Source organism: Pleurodeles waltl, chromosome 4_1 (genome assembly GCF_031143425.1).
Source record: "Pleurodeles waltl isolate 20211129_DDA chromosome 4_1, aPleWal1.hap1.20221129, whole genome shotgun sequence".
Taxonomy (NCBI): domain Eukaryota; kingdom Metazoa; phylum Chordata; class Amphibia; order Caudata; family Salamandridae; genus Pleurodeles; species Pleurodeles waltl.
Genome location: NC_090442.1, coordinates 1,011,052,145 through 1,011,073,505, shown reverse-complemented (window position 1 = coordinate 1,011,073,505; position 21,361 = coordinate 1,011,052,145). Strand labels below are relative to the sequence as shown.

The window sequence follows — 21,361 nt, the reverse complement described above, 5'->3', positions numbered from 1 at the left end:
AGGTTAGGGGTTGTGAACTGTAGTTTGAAGCTCACTAGTTTATGCTGTCTTTCAGTTGTCCTAGTGCATAGTATCTTAGACTGTACACTGTACTCTCACGGCCTAAGCTTGAGTTACATTCTCTGATAATTGCATTGGTGGCTTCTGCATATGGACGGAGGAGCATCACCCCACCCCCAGCAGCAGAAGCTGCAAACCTTTCAGCAAGAAGGGATAATAAACTATGTTTGTTATCCCTTCGTGGTGGAAGGGACGGGACCACGGAGTGACGAGCACTGAGGGGCATGCACTGTGCACTCCCCTCAGAGCGCTTGTGTGTTTGGCGGGCCCGTGATGTGAGCAGCATCAGAATTGGCCACAGGACAGGCTGGGAGTCTGTGCCTGAGGGAGGAGACGGAGGAGAGGAGCAGCGTGTGAGGAGCAGGTATGTTGTTTTAAAAAAATTAATTATAAGACACGCTTCCGTGGACCACCTTCCCCTACCCCCCTGCCAGTACCCTGCAATGCCACCTCAGCCCCCCTCCTAATTAGGAAAGCAAGCCGCGACTGGATAATTGTCTATCCATTTTTTTACTCTGATGTATAGTTTACTGCAAGCAAATTCTAGGGTGTACACATTCTAATTTATGAGTAATGTGATTTTCAGTTTTGTTTTCTCGACCTATATACTGCTTGTAACTTTCTGGGATGCTTCATGTCGTACATCGTCCTCATTTGTTGAATATTTTTTTGGCTTCACTTAACCAGCTGGGATTCCCAGTTTTCTTGCCCTTAAAGTAGCCATAAACGAATTTAGTTTTCCTGGATACCGGTTTGTGTTATAGTATTTGTGTATGTCATCAACAGTGAGCACTAATCAAAGTTAGCAAGAATTTGATGAACTTGTGTTCCTCTTCGTTACAAAACAGAATGCATCTTATAGGTTTCAGATTGGTTGTTATTCCCTAATCATCTCGTGTATTTATGTTTGCTTTTTTTATGTGCTGATTGTGTGTTTGTACTTTTGTGACCAGCACATGCTCTCTAGACTTTTCCTGTGCCTTTCCTCTTGATTCCAGTCAAATCTGCTCGGATACTGTCTTTCACTGAACCACATCTGTATTGTGTTTACTTTATCTTGATCATTCTGAATTATTACATATGCCTCGTAGAAGTCCCCCTTAGGTGGTTCTCCGCTTAAGGCAAGTAGGATGTCCACTTGCTGTAAAGAGCATTATATTGCTTTTTGTTGGTTTTTGATGTCCAGTGATATTATGCCTAATGTGTATTCGTGTTTAGCTCATTTATGAAAATTTTTGTAGTACTTTCAGATTAACAAGAGCATTACATTCTCTATGTTCAAATTTCTGATCATCATTTGCTCTCACCATCCCATGAAGAGATTTGCATGGATTGTATGGCTGACACGCTCACTTTCTTTCATGGTTATCAATACACCTGCAACCAGGACAAAATCTCTCAAGAAATGAGGAAGGGACATAAACACATCATAGTGTTAGGAGTACAGGGAAAATAGCAGTGACTGCTCCATCTGCGTAGGAAAAATTAGGGGAGGGCTGTAACGAACACAGAATTGTCAGCCACTCCCACAAGCCATTAGGACACTAGAGGAGCAATGCATGTTGTGAAAGCGTGTAACCCCCTGCTCGCATCCAGAAGAGGTCCATGCTCAGAGTAGGCCTGACTGAGATAGCAATGAACAGTACCAATACTGTCTGTCTTTCTGTCCATGACTGACTCCATCCGGACTGGTGTGGAGAGGGAGGTGACACTCCTCAGACTTCATGATCCATGAACTAACTGGGCAGCAGTACAATATCAGTACATGATGTGAGTGGAACATAGATGATGCCCAGCCACATGGGGAGCACCAGAGTGTGATATATGTGCTCTGAGGACAGCTTGGGTAAAAGGCAGGCTCTTCAGAGGCAAGGAAAAGGAATGTGGGGGACTTCCTGCCACATGATAACACAACTCAGCAAAGGTAAGCCCAGCACAGATGCCTGAGTCCCACCCACTCTTTTCTGGCTAAACATAATCTATCATAGTCAGCGCACTTTATTTTAGACCTGGTGGCGGTGACGTTTTCATTATGAGAAGGACGACCAGGCCTCTATTGGCAGTCGGTAGCATTGGGCTCCATTTTATGTTAACACTTTACAAACTTGGATTCTATTTGTGATTTATACCTTAGAATTGTAATGCTGTAGTCCTGTCAAACCCGAGACACCGAGAAGCCGATGGAACGTCTTACAGTCTTTTACAGATCTCTGGTACAGATACTGACTTAGGTTGTTGCACCCCAGATTTTTGCTAGCAAGGGTTACTACTAGCAGAGGTACAGGCACCATCTAACAAATCACTTATAGCATAACATTGTATTAACACCACAAGTCATGTGCTGTGACTTAGAATGAAAATTCTCTCAAATGTTTCATGGAGCTGTCTGAAATGTAGTTCCCTTCAATGTAAGGGGTTAGTTTGACTGGCAGCTGGCACTCAATAAAAAGCTCTTGAGCTGGTCTTCAATTAAAGACTTATTTTTACACTTCTTCAGCAGATGCTTCCGAACAGTCTGCAGCAAAACTGCACCAAAAAAGCTCCAGTCGGACTTAGCTAGCTAGAGAAGGTGGGATAACCTTCTTCCATTTTAGCAAGGCAGATTGTTGTGAAGCAATTTCTCACTTAAATACCACATCCAGGAAGTTAGCCTTCATAGTTGGTGTCTCTTAACTGCACATGTCCTGTGCATTCTACCAGATTCTGCATAATGAACATCCAGCAGTTCACAAACCATGTTCAATGAGAATCAAACAAAACACCAACCATTTTCATTTTAGGAGTTAGGGCCTTATAAAAGTTTGGTAGACAAGATACTCGAGCACAAATGCGGCAGAATGCATAGTGAAACTCATAGTTCACCCACTCTATTTAAAGCTGGGAAACCCCTATGTTTCCACCAGTGGAGCCTCTGCTGGCTTTGGCAGTAGAAATCTTTGCCCAATGGACTGACTGATATTAAACTGTTGATCACTACATGAGACTGTCCGCCCTGGTCAGGGCAGACAATCCAATGTAAGTTTTTCCTGTTTGGGACCACAAGGGAAACCGTGTCAGTCCTGAACAGAAAGCAAATAGACAATCCTACACACTAGGAGAAATATTCACCAATGCATGTCCAAGTGAAAAGAAAGTTCCCCCTGATATCCATTCTTCAATCATTCAATTATTTTGATGCTGCATTCACTGGAGTGGGACCATGTATGTATATATATATATATATATATATATATATATATATATAAAGAAAAGTAAGAAAGTTGCTATGTCTTTCCCAGCAACGCGGCAGATGGAGACGGGGTCGTGACCCCCAATAAATCAAACAACACACATCCAAACACCCGGAAGAGCCGCGTCGACGTGCCCCGGACGTAGAAATGAGTCTCCGTCACAAGGGATAGCTGAAATCAGGAATTTATTGGCGTGGTAAAGCTTAACGGGTTTGGGAAACGAAGTTTCCTTGTTCACGGGCAATCGCCCGGGTGTTTGGATGTGTGTTGTTTGACCGTGCACAGTGCATGTTGGCCACAGGGCCTGTCTCTGTCAGTGGATCTGTGAGTGTGTGTGTGAGCGTCTGAGTCGGTCTGAAAGTGAGTGTGTGAGTCTGAGTGGGTCTAAGTTGGTGCATGAGTGTCCATGTCGGTGGGCGTCTGAGTCTCTGAGTGCATATATGAGTGAATGAATTACTGTATGAATGAGTATTTGGTTTCTTTCAAAAAATTTTATGTTTGTGAATATTCTGCGAAAGTTCGCATATTTTCACCAATATCACGCAAAGAAACGCAAAATTATTTGAAACCCATAATTTGCCCCTAAAACACATCTATTTCACACTCCTGGGGTCAGGGTACCTGCACCCTGGCCCCTTATGTGAATTTCAGTTAGGGTTGTCACCCCTGGAGACCGTGTCCTGTGAAAATAAAACAGCGGCTGCAACTTTCTAGTGAGATTGCGGTCAGCCAAATACAGCACTTCCTTCCGCATGCGTATTCATGAAAAATTTATGAAATTTGCGAATTTTGTGAATTATTCGCAAAGACGTGGTGGCGAGAGATATACAAATTTGGAGTTCCCTAAATTTCTCAAAAACTGCTGAACAGATTTACACCAAATGAGCGAACTTTCAATCTGCGTAACGAGAGCTAGATTTCTGCCAAATTTGGTGTAATTCCGCCCAGTGGTTCGGGCTGTAGACGTGTCTAAAGGTCATATGGGAATTAACATGGGAAACACAACGTTTTTGTACCCCCCTTATTTCTCGCCCCCGATTGACGGATCACCCCGAAACTTTCCATGCACAACAAGAATCACCTGGCACTTTTTTTGGGAAATGTTGTGAAGATTCGTTAAATGGTGCCACAGATATAGGCAAGTCAAAAAATTATTTTTCTATGGAAACATTGTCCTAACTATAACTACCTAGTGACAAAGGCTGATCAATGATCAAGGCTACATAGGTATCCGAAACACGTCTGATTTTGTGATTTAGGCATGCCCTGCAACAATAAATTTGTAGCTTGTAGCGAGTCCACAAGCATCAGCTCCTTTGTTCTAAGTTCCACAAGGGATTGTGGCATTACATATTTTTTAAGGCTGCTGGCTCTCAACTTGCTGAAGCGCCCCCATTGAAGAAGCACAGCAGCATCCAGCAAAATTTGGAAGAAGTATATATATATATATATATAGATATATATATATATATATATATACATATACAGACACATATATATATATATATATATATATATGTATATATACCTTGAAAAATCTACATACAACTTTTGTCCCAAAATAAAAGTGCATGGAAATGTCTTTTGCTTGGTTTAGTCTTGAGTAGTTTTTGAGAAATTAGCATTTAAAAAAAGGTGCTTGGGTTTGGCTAAAAGAAGTTATTTTTTAGAGATATCTGGACCATTAAGCTGTGGAACTCCGTGGATCCAAACATTGAAAAAAATACTTTAATCTGATTGGCCACGAAAGGTTTTTCTTCCTTCAGCCTTTTTGGGTTTGCAGATTCAAAGCAGGGGATGCCCAGCTGCACAGAGGTGAGTATAGTGCCTAGCTGGAGGTTAGGTACTTTGGCCAACTGCCACTTTGCATGGTCAAAGGTCGTGCGCCTTACCGGTTGGCCACCAGTAGTGGGAATCAGCGCATAGCCTGGCCGGCTCCCAGGCCCTACTGCTGCTATGAATGGCTAAAGTCTGTGTGCACCTTGGGTTGCATGTCCGCAGTGGGTTGGTCGTAGGGCCTGCTAATGACCTATTCATAACTGCTTGTATGAGCATTTTTACTGTAGTTGTTTCTGTCAAAGTTGAAAGGGATATGTGACATGTTACCTTTTCTGTAAAATGAATTAAAACATTTTAACTGCATCTGTTTCATTAAGGGTAAAGTCATAAGCATTGCTTTTGGTGTGAATGTTAGTTTGCATGGCTTGCGAATTTCAGTGTTTTGTGGCACTAGCCAGTATTTCATGATCTGACACAGTATCTGGGAGCATTATTTCGCTGCCACAGCAAACCATGTACAACCTGCAAAAACCTTCTGCTATGCTCTGTAATGAGGTAATAATGTCCCACTACAAGTATATGGGTACAATCATACGTTTAATCTCTGTCGCCTCAGCCATCGATCGGTCCCTCTTCCAACCGTCCTCACGCGTCCTCGTCATTCCATCTCGAATGACGGGATCGCGTGCAGTGTTTGCGTGTATAATACATCACACATCTCCCTTTTATACAATGAACAAATTAATACAGAAATGATGTTCCCACATAACCATGACAACAAATAAATGTATAACCAAAACTATGTATACACCAAACATATCAACTAAACATCATATCAACCCCGCTAAATAAATTTAATACAAGCTATCACACATCCCTATAAACGTCAAATTTTTTTTTTAAATGAGAACATAGTCTTTAAGATGTCCGGGACTTATCTTCCTTCTACCACTTCTCCTCATTGCGTTCAATTCATCAGTATCATGTCGTCCCTTATTTTTTGTTCTTGACCCAACACTGTCTCTAACTCCTCTGGACCTTTCAGTACTAATACCCGTTTCCACCATCCCTTTCAACCGAACCACTCTGTTCATGTTCCATATCTTGCCATCTGAAGTTTTTACAGCATTCTTGAAAAGTTTAATCACATGAAGAGGTCTAGTGAACTTTGACCCCTCAAGACATCCAACTGGTGCCTTCACCTTCACCACATCACCCACAACAATATTATTTTTACACACCCTCTTCCTTGTATCAAATTCTTGTTTCCTTTTCTCTATGAGCCTTTCTTCTCTATCTCTCCACTCCGTGTTCACCAAATTATATCCATTTTTTATCCACTCCATCCATCCAGGAGACAACTTGGTATTAGGTATCCTTTTCCTAAACAGTTCAAAAGGGGATCTGCCAGTAGTTGAATGTGGAGAGAACCGATAGGCTGTAATCCTTTTCAAAAGTTCTGCACGCCAACTCAGAGCATTCACTTTTGCAAGTTGAATGCTTTCCTTTATGTACTTGTTAAATCTTTCAACTGCACCGTTGCTTTCTGGATGATAAACCGCTGTTTTCTTATGTGATATGCCACAATTACTCATAAATTTTTCAAAAACCGTTGAACAAAATTGTGGACCATTATCTGACAATAATGATTTTGGAAATCCCTCTTTCCTAAAAATGTCTTCTAAGAAAATCATCACACTAGAAGATGAAATTTCATGCACATTTTTGACTTCCACCCACCTTGAATACAAATCTATTAACACAATTAGATATGGCATTGAATGTTCTCCTGGTAACGGACCCACAATATCTATTGCTACCTCATCCCAGGGTTTGCATGGTAAACTTCTACAATGCATAGGTGCATTACGAGTTTTTAAAATTTTGTCACTCCGTGCACATTGTATACATTCTCTAACTACACGCTCCACTTGTACATCCATACCAGGCCACCAAAAATTTGCTCGTAAATTTTCTTTTGTCTTAACCATCCCAAGATGACCTTCATGGGCTTGATTCATTATCCTCTCTCTTAATGTTTTTGGAGGAATCAATCTTGTTCCTCTCAACAATATCCCTTTATCCACCGCCAATTCATCTTTCACCAACCTCCAAACTTTCCCTAGAACCACAAATTTACCAGTCTCTAAAGTCTCACACACTCCACTCAACTCAACATCTTCTTTCAACGCCTCTTTCCACTCTTGTTCGGTTATTATTCCACATGTAACTTCAGACACATCACAACATACTTCACACACTAATTCCTCCTGCAAAGTTATATCTTTTTGTTCTTCATCCTTCCTGTCTTCTTCCACTAATCTTGAAAGACAATCCGCACTAACATTCAATGCACCTGGTAAATACTCTACTTTAAATTTAAAATCCTGGAGCCCGATAATCCATCTTCTAATTCTTGCAGAAATGCAATTAAGACCCTTACTACCAAACACTTCTACTAAAGGTTTGTGATCAGACAAAACCACAAACTCTGTGCCCCACACAAAATGTCTAAATTTATTCAATGCCCAATATATGGCCAGGGATTCTCTTTCAATCACAGAGTAATTCCTCTCTGTTCCGCTCAAAGATTTGGATGCACAAGCAATCATTCTTCTCATACCTCCCTCTTCTTGCATCAGAACCGCACCCAAACCTTTTGCACTAGCATCAGTGACAATGGCAGTTGATCTACCCGGTTTAAAAGCTTGTAAGCAGGGAGCATATTCTAATTCTTCTTTAATTTTTCCAAACTCATCTTCACACAGGGAATTCCACTTGAACTCTCTTCCTTTCTTCAGTAAATCTCGCATGTTAACAGTTTTTTCTGACAAGTTCCTAATGTACCGCCCATAGTATTCTACCATTCCTAAAAACGAATTCACTTCTTCTTTGGTTCGAGGAGAGGCTAACCGCTTTATGGTCAAAACCAAATCTGGTTTAGGTTTTACTCCACATCCTGTAATCAAATGTCCCAGGTACTCCACCTCTGTCAAAGCAAAACGACATTTCTTTCTCTTCAAAGTAAGACCAGCACGACTTAAACATCCCAAAACCAACTTCACTCGTTCCCAATGTTCTACCGCCGTGTCAGCGTAAATTAACACATCATCTTGATAACATTTCACCCCTTTGACCTCTTTCAGAATTTTACACATAATGCGTTGAAACACAGAGGCCGCAGAGACAAGCCCAAATGGCATTCTTTTAAATTTAAATGCACCAAAAGGTGTTATGAATGCAGTCAATTCTTGTGACATCTCTTCCAACTCTACCTGATGATATGCTGACTTAAGATCTAGGGTGGAAAAGTACTTTGCTCCACCAACCATAGATACTATCTCTTCAATGTTTGGAAGTGGAAATTTATCCACCACCACCTCTCTATTTAGAGCCCTCAGATCCACACAAAGCCTGATATCACCATCCCCTTTCTTTGCCACAACTATGGGAGCCAACCATTCGGTTGCCTCTACTTCCTCAATTATGCCCATTAATTCTAATCTTTTAAGTTCAGTTTTCACCGGTTCCTGTAAAGCCAACGGTATTCTTCTCATTTTCGCTACCATGGGTATAGCACCTTCCTTTAACCTAATTTTATGTTTATAACCTTTTAGACATCCCAAATTGTCTGAAAATACTTCAGGAAATTCATTTACTAACTCACTGTCCACACCATCTACACTCTGAATTTGAACTTGAGGTTGTGCGTTTGGATTCAAAATGACGCCTAACAGCTTTTGGTGCGTCCAACTCAAAAGATTATCACCTTGATTGGACACATACACTTTTCCCAACAGGTGTCTACTTTTGAACTCAATATGCCCTTCAAAGTACCCTAGCATTTTTATAGGCTGTCCACCATAACCCCCAGGAGATACATCCATCTTCTTTAATTTCCTAGATTCCAAAATTAACCTGTCAAAACTTGTTTTTGAAATTATCGTCAGTTGTGAACAAGAATCGAAACGCATTAGTAAATCCACACCATCCACTCTCACCACCTCACTTGGATGCTCTCCACACTTAACCTGAGCACCAACTTGGAACACTACCTCTTGAGACACTTCCCTGATCTCTTTCTTCATATTATCATTATGGAATTTATTCTTTCTACCACGGCAACATTTGTAGAAGTGACCTCTCTTCCCGCACCCATTACATATTACATTCACAGCTGGGCAATTGCTCGAATTGGCTTTGTGGCCACTATTACCACACCGATAGCATTCACCTTTGAACTTCACTATATCTTCCTTTTTCTTCTCACCTCCACTTCCTTTGTTCTTCACTTCACACACTATCTCCTCCACCTTCGCACAATCTCCACTCGTTAATTTGTTTCCACTTAATTCCTTAACACAGCTCAGCATATGTTCCACTCTTTTCGCCACCATAATTACTTCTTCCAAAGGTGGTTCATCTTTCAACCACAACTCTTCCCTTATTTTGTCACTACAGCACTTTAATACAAACTGATCTCTAATTCTCTCGTCCACCAGTGCTCCAAATTTGCATGACGCCGCCAACTTTCTCAAACTAGTTACAAAATCTTCCACCGACTCTTCTTTACCTTGTTCCCTTTTCCCAAAATAATATCGTTCCATTATCGTGCTCACTCTTGGTAAGTAATGTTTGTCTAACTTCATAATACATGCCTCATATTCATTCAAATTCCTACTTTCTTCAGCACATAAATCAGGCAAATTTTCTAAAACCTCCTGTCCCTCTCCCCCTAGACAGTGTAACAATAATGCATGTTTTCTTTCCGCGCTCAATGTCGGTCCACACACTCTAGCATAGTGAGCAAATATCTTTTTCCACTTGTTCCAAGGATATATTGGATCACCTGGACTGCTTAAAAAAAATGGAGGTGGTGTTACATTCTGCATTATTGTGATAAACTAGACGAACCCACAGAACAACACCCTGAATGCCAGACCTAAACTGAACCAATATCTAACTCTAACAGTGAATCACCAATCCTTCAATGTCCTTCCATGTCCCAACATTGAAACCTTTTTTTTTATGATAGTTAATTAATTCTTGCTTAGTCAGGGTGTGCCTATCACCGTGTATTCCACACCATAGGCACCGTTCCAATGCAATTCCCTATTTTGGTTTTCCACTGATAGCAAAGTACAACTTCCCTTTAAGAAATTGAAATAACCGTCCCTTTAAGGACACCGGTGTTGTTTGGCACGCCCCCAAACAGACGTTGTTCACGCAGCGTAGCTTCCTTCTACACTCGTTATCTTCCTGCTTTGATTTGTTCGTTCCGCGAAACTTCGTGCTTCCCTTGTGGTCCGCCCTGTGAAATCCTCCCCAAAACAACTGCGCCACGGCTCCACCCTCTCAGCCAAATGCGCAAAACTGGCTCGCGTCACCGCAACCTCCACCGTCAGGCGAGACACCAAACCCTTGATGTTGAGGCGACTCTCACCACCTTCGTCGCCAAATGTAATGAGGTAATAATGTCCCACTACAAGTATATGGGTACAATCATACGTTTAATCTCTGTCGCCTCAGCCATCGATCGGTCCCTCTTCCAACCGTCCTCACGCGTCCTCGTCATTCCATCTCGAATGACGGGATCGCGTGCAGTGTTTGCGTGTATAATACATCACATGCTCCATCAGTGTTAGTTTCATGGCCGAATGAATTATAGGGGGATTGGCCCTGGCTGTGTGTGAGAATTGCAGCTTCTAATTTGAAAATTGAGCCACAAATGTATCTGTCCTTAGGAACAGAAGACCTATTTGATATAAGCCGTGTCCGTGCAGTAGTTTCTCTTCTTAAGCCTCTAAATGTGTGTGAGAAAAATGTTTGTTGTAATGTGAAATCTGAAGCAACATTTTGAAATTAGATGATTTATTCCAACTTTATTTTGACTTGTAGGCTGACCTGATCAATACAATTGGCGAGAGTGCAGCACTGGGGGCCGCCGGGGTCGTGCTGTGGGGAAGCATCCAGTATGCAAGCTCACCGGTAAGCAAACATAAGTAGAAAAAATGTTTTCATTATAAATATAATTTCTGGGGGAAAATAATACATGCTATCTGGTTTTAGTGTGTAACATGCACTGGGCATCAACGTCAAACCGAAATCTCCCACGTTAGTTCCACAAGTACATTCGTCTGCAAAGGTTGAACTGCAAACACTACCTCATTCATTTGTTTCTTCTCGCATTCACATTAGAGAGTGAAGGACGTTATCACTCACCCTCTGTGGTGTAACTGAAAATGATGGGGCCCCCTGCAGAATGCGATGAGGGCCCCCCGAGTAATGAAAAGTGCGGCTATAAAGCAGAAAGTAGTGAAAGCTCAACACGCCATTGAATTGAATCAGGAACTTGGGCCCTGATTCATACTTTTTTTGCGCTGCATTTTTTGATGCAAAAGCGGCACAAACTTACAAAGTTTCGTAAGTTTACTCTCCTTTTGATTAAAAAAATGACTCAAATGCGGCAGAAAAAAAGTATAAATGAGGGCCTTAGTTCATTAATTGAGTCCACACATCAAAGCCCTATACCAGCCAACAAGTCCGACTCCTTCTACCGACTGACCGTTCTCCCCTGGCCATACATTCTAGACGTGACCTCATCATTCTTAGAACTCATTGTTATGAGATACACATTCCTATGGACACAGTACCCACAACACATTGGATGCTGCTTAGTTACCACAGGCTCCCTCCCCACGAGTCACCCATATCTCGCAGGTGTTCATTAGTCATGGGCTGAATGAGTGCCCCTTTGATGGCTTTGTGGCCCCCTGAAGCACTGGTGGACTCCCTGCACCACAGGGGATGTAGGGTCTGGTGTTATGACCCTCGCTGAATGCCCCCCCCACCCTCAAAAGTTGAGGGGCTTTTAAGGTTCGAGGCCACCCTGTGATGTATGGACTGGCTTCATGCCCCTGCTCCTCTTGGGCATAGAAACCAAGGTGTACATAAGGTAGTCCTGTCATAGCACTGCCACCTGGCCAGGAACCAGCGACACTCCTCTTGTTACACCACACCACCTGCTTCTCTTTCAATAAAGTCTACCTTGTAGCATGAAGGTCTTTCAGTACTACTCTGCTTAAAAGAGGATTCAAATGTTCGTGTAAATATATTGTCTATTTTTGTGCATGTTGATACTTGTGAGAAACACTAATTCCATCAGATCTAACTTCATATATATCCCCTGTAGCAACAGAATTGCCCAAATAATAGTCAAAGATGCTCAACAGAGCTGTGATATTACCGTGCACCCTATCGTCTATGATGCGCTGACCACCTTTGTAGCAGTGTCTTCCGTACCTGCTTGCAAGTCTTGACCGTGGGCTTGTGCAGTGGGCTTGCTGATGCCATGTGAAAGGCACAACACAATCACCACCCGACGCCCACACGCATTGGTTCCACACCTAGCACATCCGACTCTTCCTTCTGCAATGTCACTGAAACTGTATGTTATCTACATGTGAGCTGTTATCCTGCCTTCACCCTTGCTTCTCTAACCATCATCCTCAGATTTAATCAATAAAGCGTGCCCAATCAGAATTAAATCAACAAAAAGTGCCCACGTTGTCCTCTTTTTACCTACACCTGTCCTAGCCATACATAGAATAACCACTTTAGCTAATCCCATGAAAGTCATTCTGCACTTTTTAATACGAGATGTACCTGCAGTGGGGGACTGTCTTGAGAGCCACAATCCCATTCCAAATGGACATTCTGGTATTGATTCACTAAAGGATATTTGTTCAACTCAGAAATAAATTGCATTTTACATTGCTAAATGCTCCAGCTGCACATAGAACAAGCTATTTAAAATACACATGCATACCTGGATGCACACACTCAGCAGGTTAGAGCTTTTTAAATTCAATTTAGGCTACTCATTGTCCATACTACAATTTGTCTGATCATTGTGCACTGCTCCCACAAATCAGTCTAAGGATACTAACCTAATTATTAGCCTCAAATTTACAATTTCTTCACGTTTACAGAAAGAACGTTTTAAAATGTTATGGTTACATTTTGTATCTTTATTGATATACACTTGATTAATCTGCTAATATTATTTAATTTTCTGTGCAGGTCCAAACACCCTCAGTAGGCTTCATGGACCCCTAAGTGAGCCCCGGACCAAAGGTTAAGAACCACTGCCTTACCGTGTGCACACCCCTTCACCCTGCCTCTTTTGTGGGGACTAAACGTGATTATATAAACGGCATCCTCCTTGTATTAAAGACAAAAACCTGCCATATGGGCAATAACCTCATAGTACTGTGGGAAAGTACAATAATGGACGTTTAGTTTCCACGTTATCCAAAAGTATTCATTTTTTGTCGACATGAGTCCCATTTGGTCCTTCCAGATATGATCCGTGTAAACATTATTACAGGAGGTCACAAAAATATCTCTCTCAAACAAACCTTAACTGCCTCTCAGAGGGGACAGAGTATACCAGAGAGTGCACCGACGTATCTTGCATAGAGGATTTGCTTTGTTGTTGGACAATGTTCTGTCTCGCAAAAGCCTCTTAGCGTGGAATTCAGTTTCTCTTCAAGGAGCCTATAGCATCAGATCAATACTGATCATCTAAGCATCTGATAGAAGCTTGTGAATAACATAGGTCAAGGCCTTTGGGGGGATCTGGGATCATGGGATCTTACCCATCCTGAGTTTGCTGATATTAACTTAGGTTACTGGGAAACCCAGCCAAGAGAACTAAGCCTGGTTTGTTATTAGAGACAGATTTTCTCATCGTTATTCCAGGGGATTGCATGCTTTAACCGGCCTAGAGGACTGGTTGACCACTGTAATCCTACAACGGTGATGGACAGAGGCCTCCACAGGGCAGATGCACTTGCCAGCAACTCAAAAAAGCCTATTGGTCACTTGGATGTAAAGTAGCCTCACCCAGATTGTCTCTGGCACCTATTTTCAATGGAATACCCACTTGGCAGAGGTTCAGCTCCAACTTCCCCTGACAATACTCTTTATCAGAGACTCTTTTGTTCTGACTAATACAGCTAGAAGAGTCTGTCTCCATCCAGACTCTAGAAAGTCCTCTCCATCTTCCTAGCCAATTACACCCATTCATCACATATATTCTATAACAGACCCAACAACACAATCATCCGCTTGCTGCTCGATTATATTCCTACAGTTGTCCTGTCTACATTTGAGAGCTCGCACTTTCAGTGCTACCTAACGAGACAAAAGGAGACATGCATCCAGGGCACTCCCCTAATGGGTACACTCATGTGGGCCCTGGCACAGTATACGTTCTGCCACTCACAATTCATCCAGCAAAGGGCGGCACTGAAATTTTAAGCTAAAAGCATATGCTACGGAGGGAAGAATTGGATAAAGCAAATTTGCATCAAATATCCTAACCAGAAAATTGGCAATCCATTAATCAATTATGAGTACTCAATATCTCGTAGAATACTGCTTAACCACAAATCAGCCTGTCTTGGCATCTTAGAATTTCAAGACGAACTTATTGCTTGAAATCAGAGACAGATTTTTATTACCACGACCAGGCTTGCCCAGCTCATTAAAAAGCCAATTCATTCCCAACTTACTGCAAATGGTTTGTGAAGATGCACGTAACTTGTGAGCAGGAATATTGGTTTGACCTGGAAGTTAATAATTTGGGAAACTTGTTAAAAGTTGGAGCGACTTGGGTAAGGAAATGTTAAATCAGGATTAGACATACTTGGAGTATGTATTGAGAGTTTAGTACATGCAAATAAACGCATCAAATTAATCAATAGCTATTTTATGTGTATTCTCATCTCTAATATGCTGATTTTCTACTCCTTGTCTTTGAGGGCAGGGAGGAGATTTTGTAATTTGTATTTCTGTAATCCTGTGCATTAAAAAATGCTACAAGCAAGAATCAAAAACATTTACTAATTCAGTGATACTCGCTGATTGTGTGAGCACATTGCTCAATGAGGCTGAAGCTATTGAACTATGATTCCCCAGAATCCAATGCCTTTTTGAGGCAAGAAAAATATGCCTAATGTCATCTAGACAATTGAGAAAATGCATTAATCAAGTAGAGGATGTGAGACCTCTTGGATCATGAATCTTCATCTCAAAGTAGCCTCCAGCCCTGCATGGGCGTCATTTAAGGGTCACTAGGGGTCACAGCTGCGAACTCTTGACTTGCGACCCCTGGCACTAAATTTGGGACTCTTGGCCTCAGAGGTGGCAAAATCAGTCCCAGACACACAAGTGCAGCACCAAGTTGCTTGTTTTTTGTCCATTGTTTTTACACTCAGTGGTGAATAATATGTTATTATTCACTATTAGTGTAATGAATAATGAATTACAATTTGCTGGAATATGTCCCTCTCTAGCAGCTGAGGTAAGTAGGAAATGATTCTAAATGTATGTTGTCTGCACGTTTGCAGATGAGAGTGTGTATATGTGAGAACAAGTGTGTGTATGCATGAATGTGTGTGTATGTGTAAGCATGCGTGTGTGAGTGAAAGTAAAGGTTAAATGGTGTGTGATGTCACCTCCAATAACTCTGGCATTTTTGGTGAATTGACCTTCATGCAGCCGTGTGCCAGATTTGCATAGATTAAGTGAAAGAATTATGCCTGAAAATCCATGGCTTATTTTTAGGAAATTAACAGCCTTATTTAGATTTTGATGGACGGGGTACAAACGTGGCAGAGTATCCTGTTAGCCAAACTGTTTGTTGAACCGCACAATTCATGCAAACCACCCTGTTTCCACTAGCAGAGCACCTGTGGGCCATTAGCCTAGATACATATTTAGGGCAGACATTCTGAAAAACCTGTCAGTCCCTCACACTAAAATAACAAAAATGGCCATCGCAGAAAGGGGAGAAAAAACTCCCAGGGTGTCAGTCCCATTAGTTTTGATTTTCAAAAACAAATTCTTGCACTAATGGTATGTTTTTGAAAAACAAAAACCTTTGCTGTTGGTCGCCCGTGTCCACTCAGAAAAGCTATAGTGACTTCTTTGAAGGCACCAATATATCTGGCAAGTAGGCAGAATTCTCCACATATGGGGACCATTCACCCACAATGATGGTGGAGGCCATTCTCCATCACCCTCATGGAACAGCGGGCTGCCCAGCTAACTATAAATAAAGCCCTGTCTCTGCAAGACATCCAACATCTTTCCTTACCTGTCAATACATATATAAATCCAGTAGAACCATAAGTAATTCAAGAAGGAGAGATTACCAGGAATTAAAAAACAAGAAATTATATTCTCATAAAATCGAAGGTAAGTAAAGTGTCTAACATAAATAAAATACGAATTGTTTATGGACAGCAATAAGGACCCATTTAATAAAAACACATTAAAGCAAAATAAATATAACATTTATTCAATTTACAAAAACCCATGTAAGACACATAGATTCACCATCAGAAAAGTGTGAATTTATTATATCAGTTAAGATATTTAACTTGATACACTGGCCTGCAGGTTAGTTGTGTGCAACATAGGCCTTGAAATCTGGTTCTATGTCATATTTTCAGGATATCCAGTAACCTGCAAATGAGTGCCCTTAATATGTATTTGATTCGAATATAGCTGATGTGCAAATCCTGGAAACTCTGGGTGGATCCATTACTTGCTATCTATATTAATTAAACATAAATGTTTAATATAAGTGTTTGTAAAGTAATGGCTCATTCTTTTAAACAACTTTTCGTATAATTATACATTTGAACTTGAATTTTTAAATGTAGTACATGACTATGTATGTTGCATGAGCACTGCTGGACAGCAATAACTGTCTGTTCTTGTGAACCACAAGATTGTCATAGAAGCACCACCTGCACCAATGATCTGTTTGTAAGTGTGCTGGTGTGTGTTCTCCATTTTTCTGAACTGACAAGATGACAGGAGCCAGGATTGTGTTAGTACTGAATTGTTTTTTATGCTGCACTTGACTGTGGATGGCCTGATGACTAATTTTGTCTTCCTCCAGGAGAGCTGCAACACAGTGAAAAAGTATATTGATGGCCCACTAGGACACTATGTCATCAATGTGACTGCAGCAGCCAAGCTTTGCAGCAAAGTCCTTTGCAAAAAGAATGGACGATGCATCCGGAGGAATGAAGACTCTGCAGCTTACCTGCATCTAGATCCCAGGGACTTCAAGATCCATACCCGGGCTGCCGGGAAAAGTCCACGATTCTTTGTGTCCGGGAAGCCAGCAGAGGAATCTATCAGGGTTATGAAGAAAAGATTTGTGTGCCAGTGTTACCAAGGATGGACAGGTATATTTTGTGAATTGCCCAACCAGATAAAAACCAACAAACATAGTCATATTGTCCATAATAAAGCAATAAAAAACATTCTGCACATTAGCAGTTTCCTATATGCAGCTGTACTTTTGGCCACTCAGGTGTAAAATAAATCAGTGAGTCAATATTTTCAAGATTATTTCCAGTGTGAAACCACTGGGTAAACAGAGTTGACAAGCTTAGCCAATGTCCAGTGAGCCAGGTCCACTCATCTAGGTGGTCAAGAAGACTGATATAAGAAGCACGAGGCTCAGAAGAGTCATCATGAACTTAACATGCCTAGGTAAAATGCTATTGCTGGGGTTGGTCAAATTAAAAAGAGAGATTTCTTATATTAGACAGAGTGAGTATTTTAAACCGTAGGGCTTATATGGTTTTATAGAAATGTATAGGGTACCGGAGTGGTCTCAGGCTGCCAGAGAGACTTTTTTTAAAGGGACAACCAATCATACTATTCGTTTTATTATTATAATTTGCATAGACATGTAACTCATTGATATATCAGTACTGATCTTCAGATGACACATTCAGTTATATACATGATTGTACATAGTTAATATCAATTACTGCCCTTTTGACTTGTGTGACTTTTTAGTTTTTAAATCTTTCAGTCTATTTCCTATGATTTAGATTTGTGTGCTAGGTAGAAAAACATAATGTCATTTAACTGAGGAGACCGAAGTAGTGAAACTTTGGGATACACACTAGCTTTAATCTTGTGCATAAAGCATCTTCATTTTACAGAAGCATGCCTTTCCTCATCTTTCCTGCACTTGTAAGACTATCCAATTTTTAGAGAGAAACTGTATGCCTTTTCCCTGTATATATAATTTATATTTCTTCAATTGAATGTTTTTTGCTTCATTTCTGGATCCACTCACCATATCTGTTACTAAATGCTAAGTTCTTTGTGTTACATCCTCAAGAAAGATGTTTAATAACTGAGCTGAATTGTCATTAACAATTTTAATATCATGTATGTTGCATTTTGCCAATGTTCATTCATTTAGACTCCTTACTTTCTGCTGCCATGTGCAAAAAAACGATTTCTTGTTTTAGATGTAGGTGTCAAAGTTAGCTTTTTTTGGTTTCAAAAGAAAGAGCAGTTTGTGAACTTTCTTATTGAACTGCAATTAAAATTGTATTCTTGATGTTCAAATTGCTATATTTGATGCTTGCAATAAATGGTAGTTTCCTATATATGAGATTTGTATGTAGTTTCAATGGTAAATGTTGATATTGGCACACAAATTCATCCTTCATAAAATAATAACTCTCCAAAATATGCACAGCTTAAGTGAGACAAATTCAGTTCAATCCTGGCTCAATTGTTTATTGCTTTCCACTGGGCATGTCTTATGGTTTGTGCATTCTTCTCACAGTGGTGATAGAGCTTGACATTTGATGGTGCCCCTTGTGTCACAAAAGTCATCAGGATGTGACATTATATGTTTTATTAGATTCAGAACTCAAACTATTGAAACATAGAAAGTTGCATTGACACGCTTATGAATGTACTTTACATAATGCAGAGCTCGACTTAGGTGCTATTTGAATTACATTGAATGCTAGAAGGATTAATGTGGTATTAAAATATAACTTAGACTCCAGACTAACAGAATATATTGAAACAATATTGAATTTTAATGATTAATGAGTTTAAAATGTGTACAGAAATGAGAGCAATGCACTTCACTAATATATTTAATGAAATGTGTTAACAAAGCTTCCTCGCTTGAAATGAAATGTATTACTCATATTATTGTTTAGGCATAGCGAGAGACAGTGTAACTTATCACTCACTGGAGCAGAACAGTGTGGAACATGGACTGACATTATATACAATTTTTTCAAACTGGAGTCGCACAGATGGAAGATATTCTCATGGAAGGCTTGGAAAAGTAAGAGCGTGTTACATCTTGGAATAGTGTGATCGATTATTATTGGATGACGCCCCTTCAACATGACATGGACTGACATCTTTGGTGAATCAGAAGGCTTAGTGACTTTTGATATTGCAGTGTTCAGTTGGACTTTGGTCAAATTTTATGAGAGATGCTGCCTTAATTCCCGTCCCTGATGCTTTGCTTTGCTGCGCTCCTTAGAGAGGTATCTCCCTCTCTACTTTGCCCCTTTTGAGATGTCCTTTTGAGTCTTAGAAATCTGTTCTTTCCCTGTTCAGAAGACTCTTGACCGAGTTTCTGATATGCTGATGCTATCCTTTTTTATCTATCTTTTGCCTATTTTAGTAGGTAATCCACAATCCGAGATTATCTTTTCCCAATTTATTTTTGCCCTTTTTGTGCTTTTTGTATTTTGACTGCATGTGTTTTGCCCCACACATGCATTTCCTTGATTTGGATAGTATAGGATTTTCTGCTGCCCAGCCTGAATTGATAACTTTTTAAAATTGAAATTACTGATGATTGCTAACCTTGAGCGACATTGGATATTGGTATTTCAGATAATCTTTTTAATGTTGTGTATAGTTATTCTTGAATATTTAGTTTTTTTAATGTTAGTTTGACTAAACTTCTTTTATCGCCTTGAGCAACTCCTAGTGATAATGTATATTTATAACTTCATACTGAGAATAACCTACATGACTTTAACTTTGAGTTTGTAATAAATATTTTAACCTGATTTATGACTGGAGTTTTCCTTGTGTGTCCAAATGGGTCATACTGTTTAGATTTATTGAATGGCGACTGAATTTTGTGTAATGGTTCTACCACACTTTATTGCTGGGTCAAGAGGTCAGTTGACTTCCGATGAGTATTGATTCCTGTGAAGGATGAAAATGCTCCATCAGGGGCAGTGTGGAAACTTAGTAGATATGGCACTTTCCTGCTCTCTACCTCTCATTCAGTGCAGCAATTTATAGCTGCTCTGCATTATATGAAAACCTTGTGTCAATGTATTTTTTGGGATACTCAGTTGTCACTGAACAAAGTAACACAACAGCATTTATACTTAACTGGTGAACAGGAGTATATATAGTTGGCAATGTGTTAATATTCATCTCAATATGAAGACGCCCAATAGATTTCATTGTTTATACTGAAAAAGGGCTGGAAACAGCCTCTCTCTCAGTGAAAGGATTTTCCTTACATAGGCATCAATGGTAGACTACAGAAACTTAAATATACAGACATTTTTAACCCTTGAAGTGTCATCAGAATATCATAACAGAAATAAATCAATGCTATATTGACTTGGGCAGAGATTGGAAACTTCAAGATTGCAAGAAATTGCATAGTCTCTTATCATGAACATCATAAAATACATCCTAGATGGCTTCTCGTGCAAAGATCAGACATTTTATCAGTCTCACGATTTAATGTGTTCAAGAAAAAGAACACGCTCTCATCTGGATTCAGACATCTGGTTCCACTGCAGAGGGCATCATTACGAAGATTTCATCAGCCTTAATGTCTTATTGTTAACTCTCTAATTGCATTTCATGTGTGCTTATGTTCTGTGTAGATACCAGTACATTTCAGTAGTTTGTCGTCGGAACTGTCACATTCCTTAAAATGTTTAAACAACTGGGTATGTGTCAATACCCTTCTTAATGGACCAAATACCTGTGATCTGTTACCATAGTTGCCAAACCGTGTTTTAGTATATATATAATAAGCCAGAAATGCACTGCAGATTGTAAACAACATATATACTTCTGCAGGACAAGAATGATCTGATCCGAAACATTTTTCCATTCAAACTTGACTCTGAAAATGTCTAATGGGTTGTGCATTCTTTCCACAGGGACACCAGGGTTACAGATGTTCAGATTTCCCCATGTCAACTAACCAACACCCTCCTGCATACAGGAAAGTGTGGGAGTAGAGAGGGTGGGGGTAGGAAATGGCTAGAGGGGCAAAAAAAGAGAGCAAGTGAATAAGGAATGTGGTAGATCACAAGACCCGGTAGCCCAGAAGACAACCCAACAGCATCAAACATGGAAAAGATGGGGAACAAGGCAATGAAAATATT

At 40.4% G+C, this 21,361-nt stretch overlaps 1 protein-coding gene across 1 annotated transcript in view; it reads left to right on the top strand.

Annotated features, from left to right (window-relative positions):
- Window positions 1-20,008, top strand: part of LOC138288342 (hyaluronidase-4-like) — a 52,281-nt gene extending 32,273 nt beyond the window's left edge. Inside the window, exons 3-4 of the mRNA XM_069229875.1 lie at window positions 10,968-11,057; window positions 17,047-20,008. Of these exons, the coding sequence (XP_069085976.1) occupies window positions 10,968-11,057; window positions 17,047-17,472 (516 nt within the window). The 3' untranslated portion in view covers window positions 17,473-20,008. The remainder of the gene's footprint in view (window positions 1-10,967; window positions 11,058-17,046) is intronic.
- The last annotated feature ends 1,353 nt before the right edge of the window (window positions 20,009-21,361 follow it).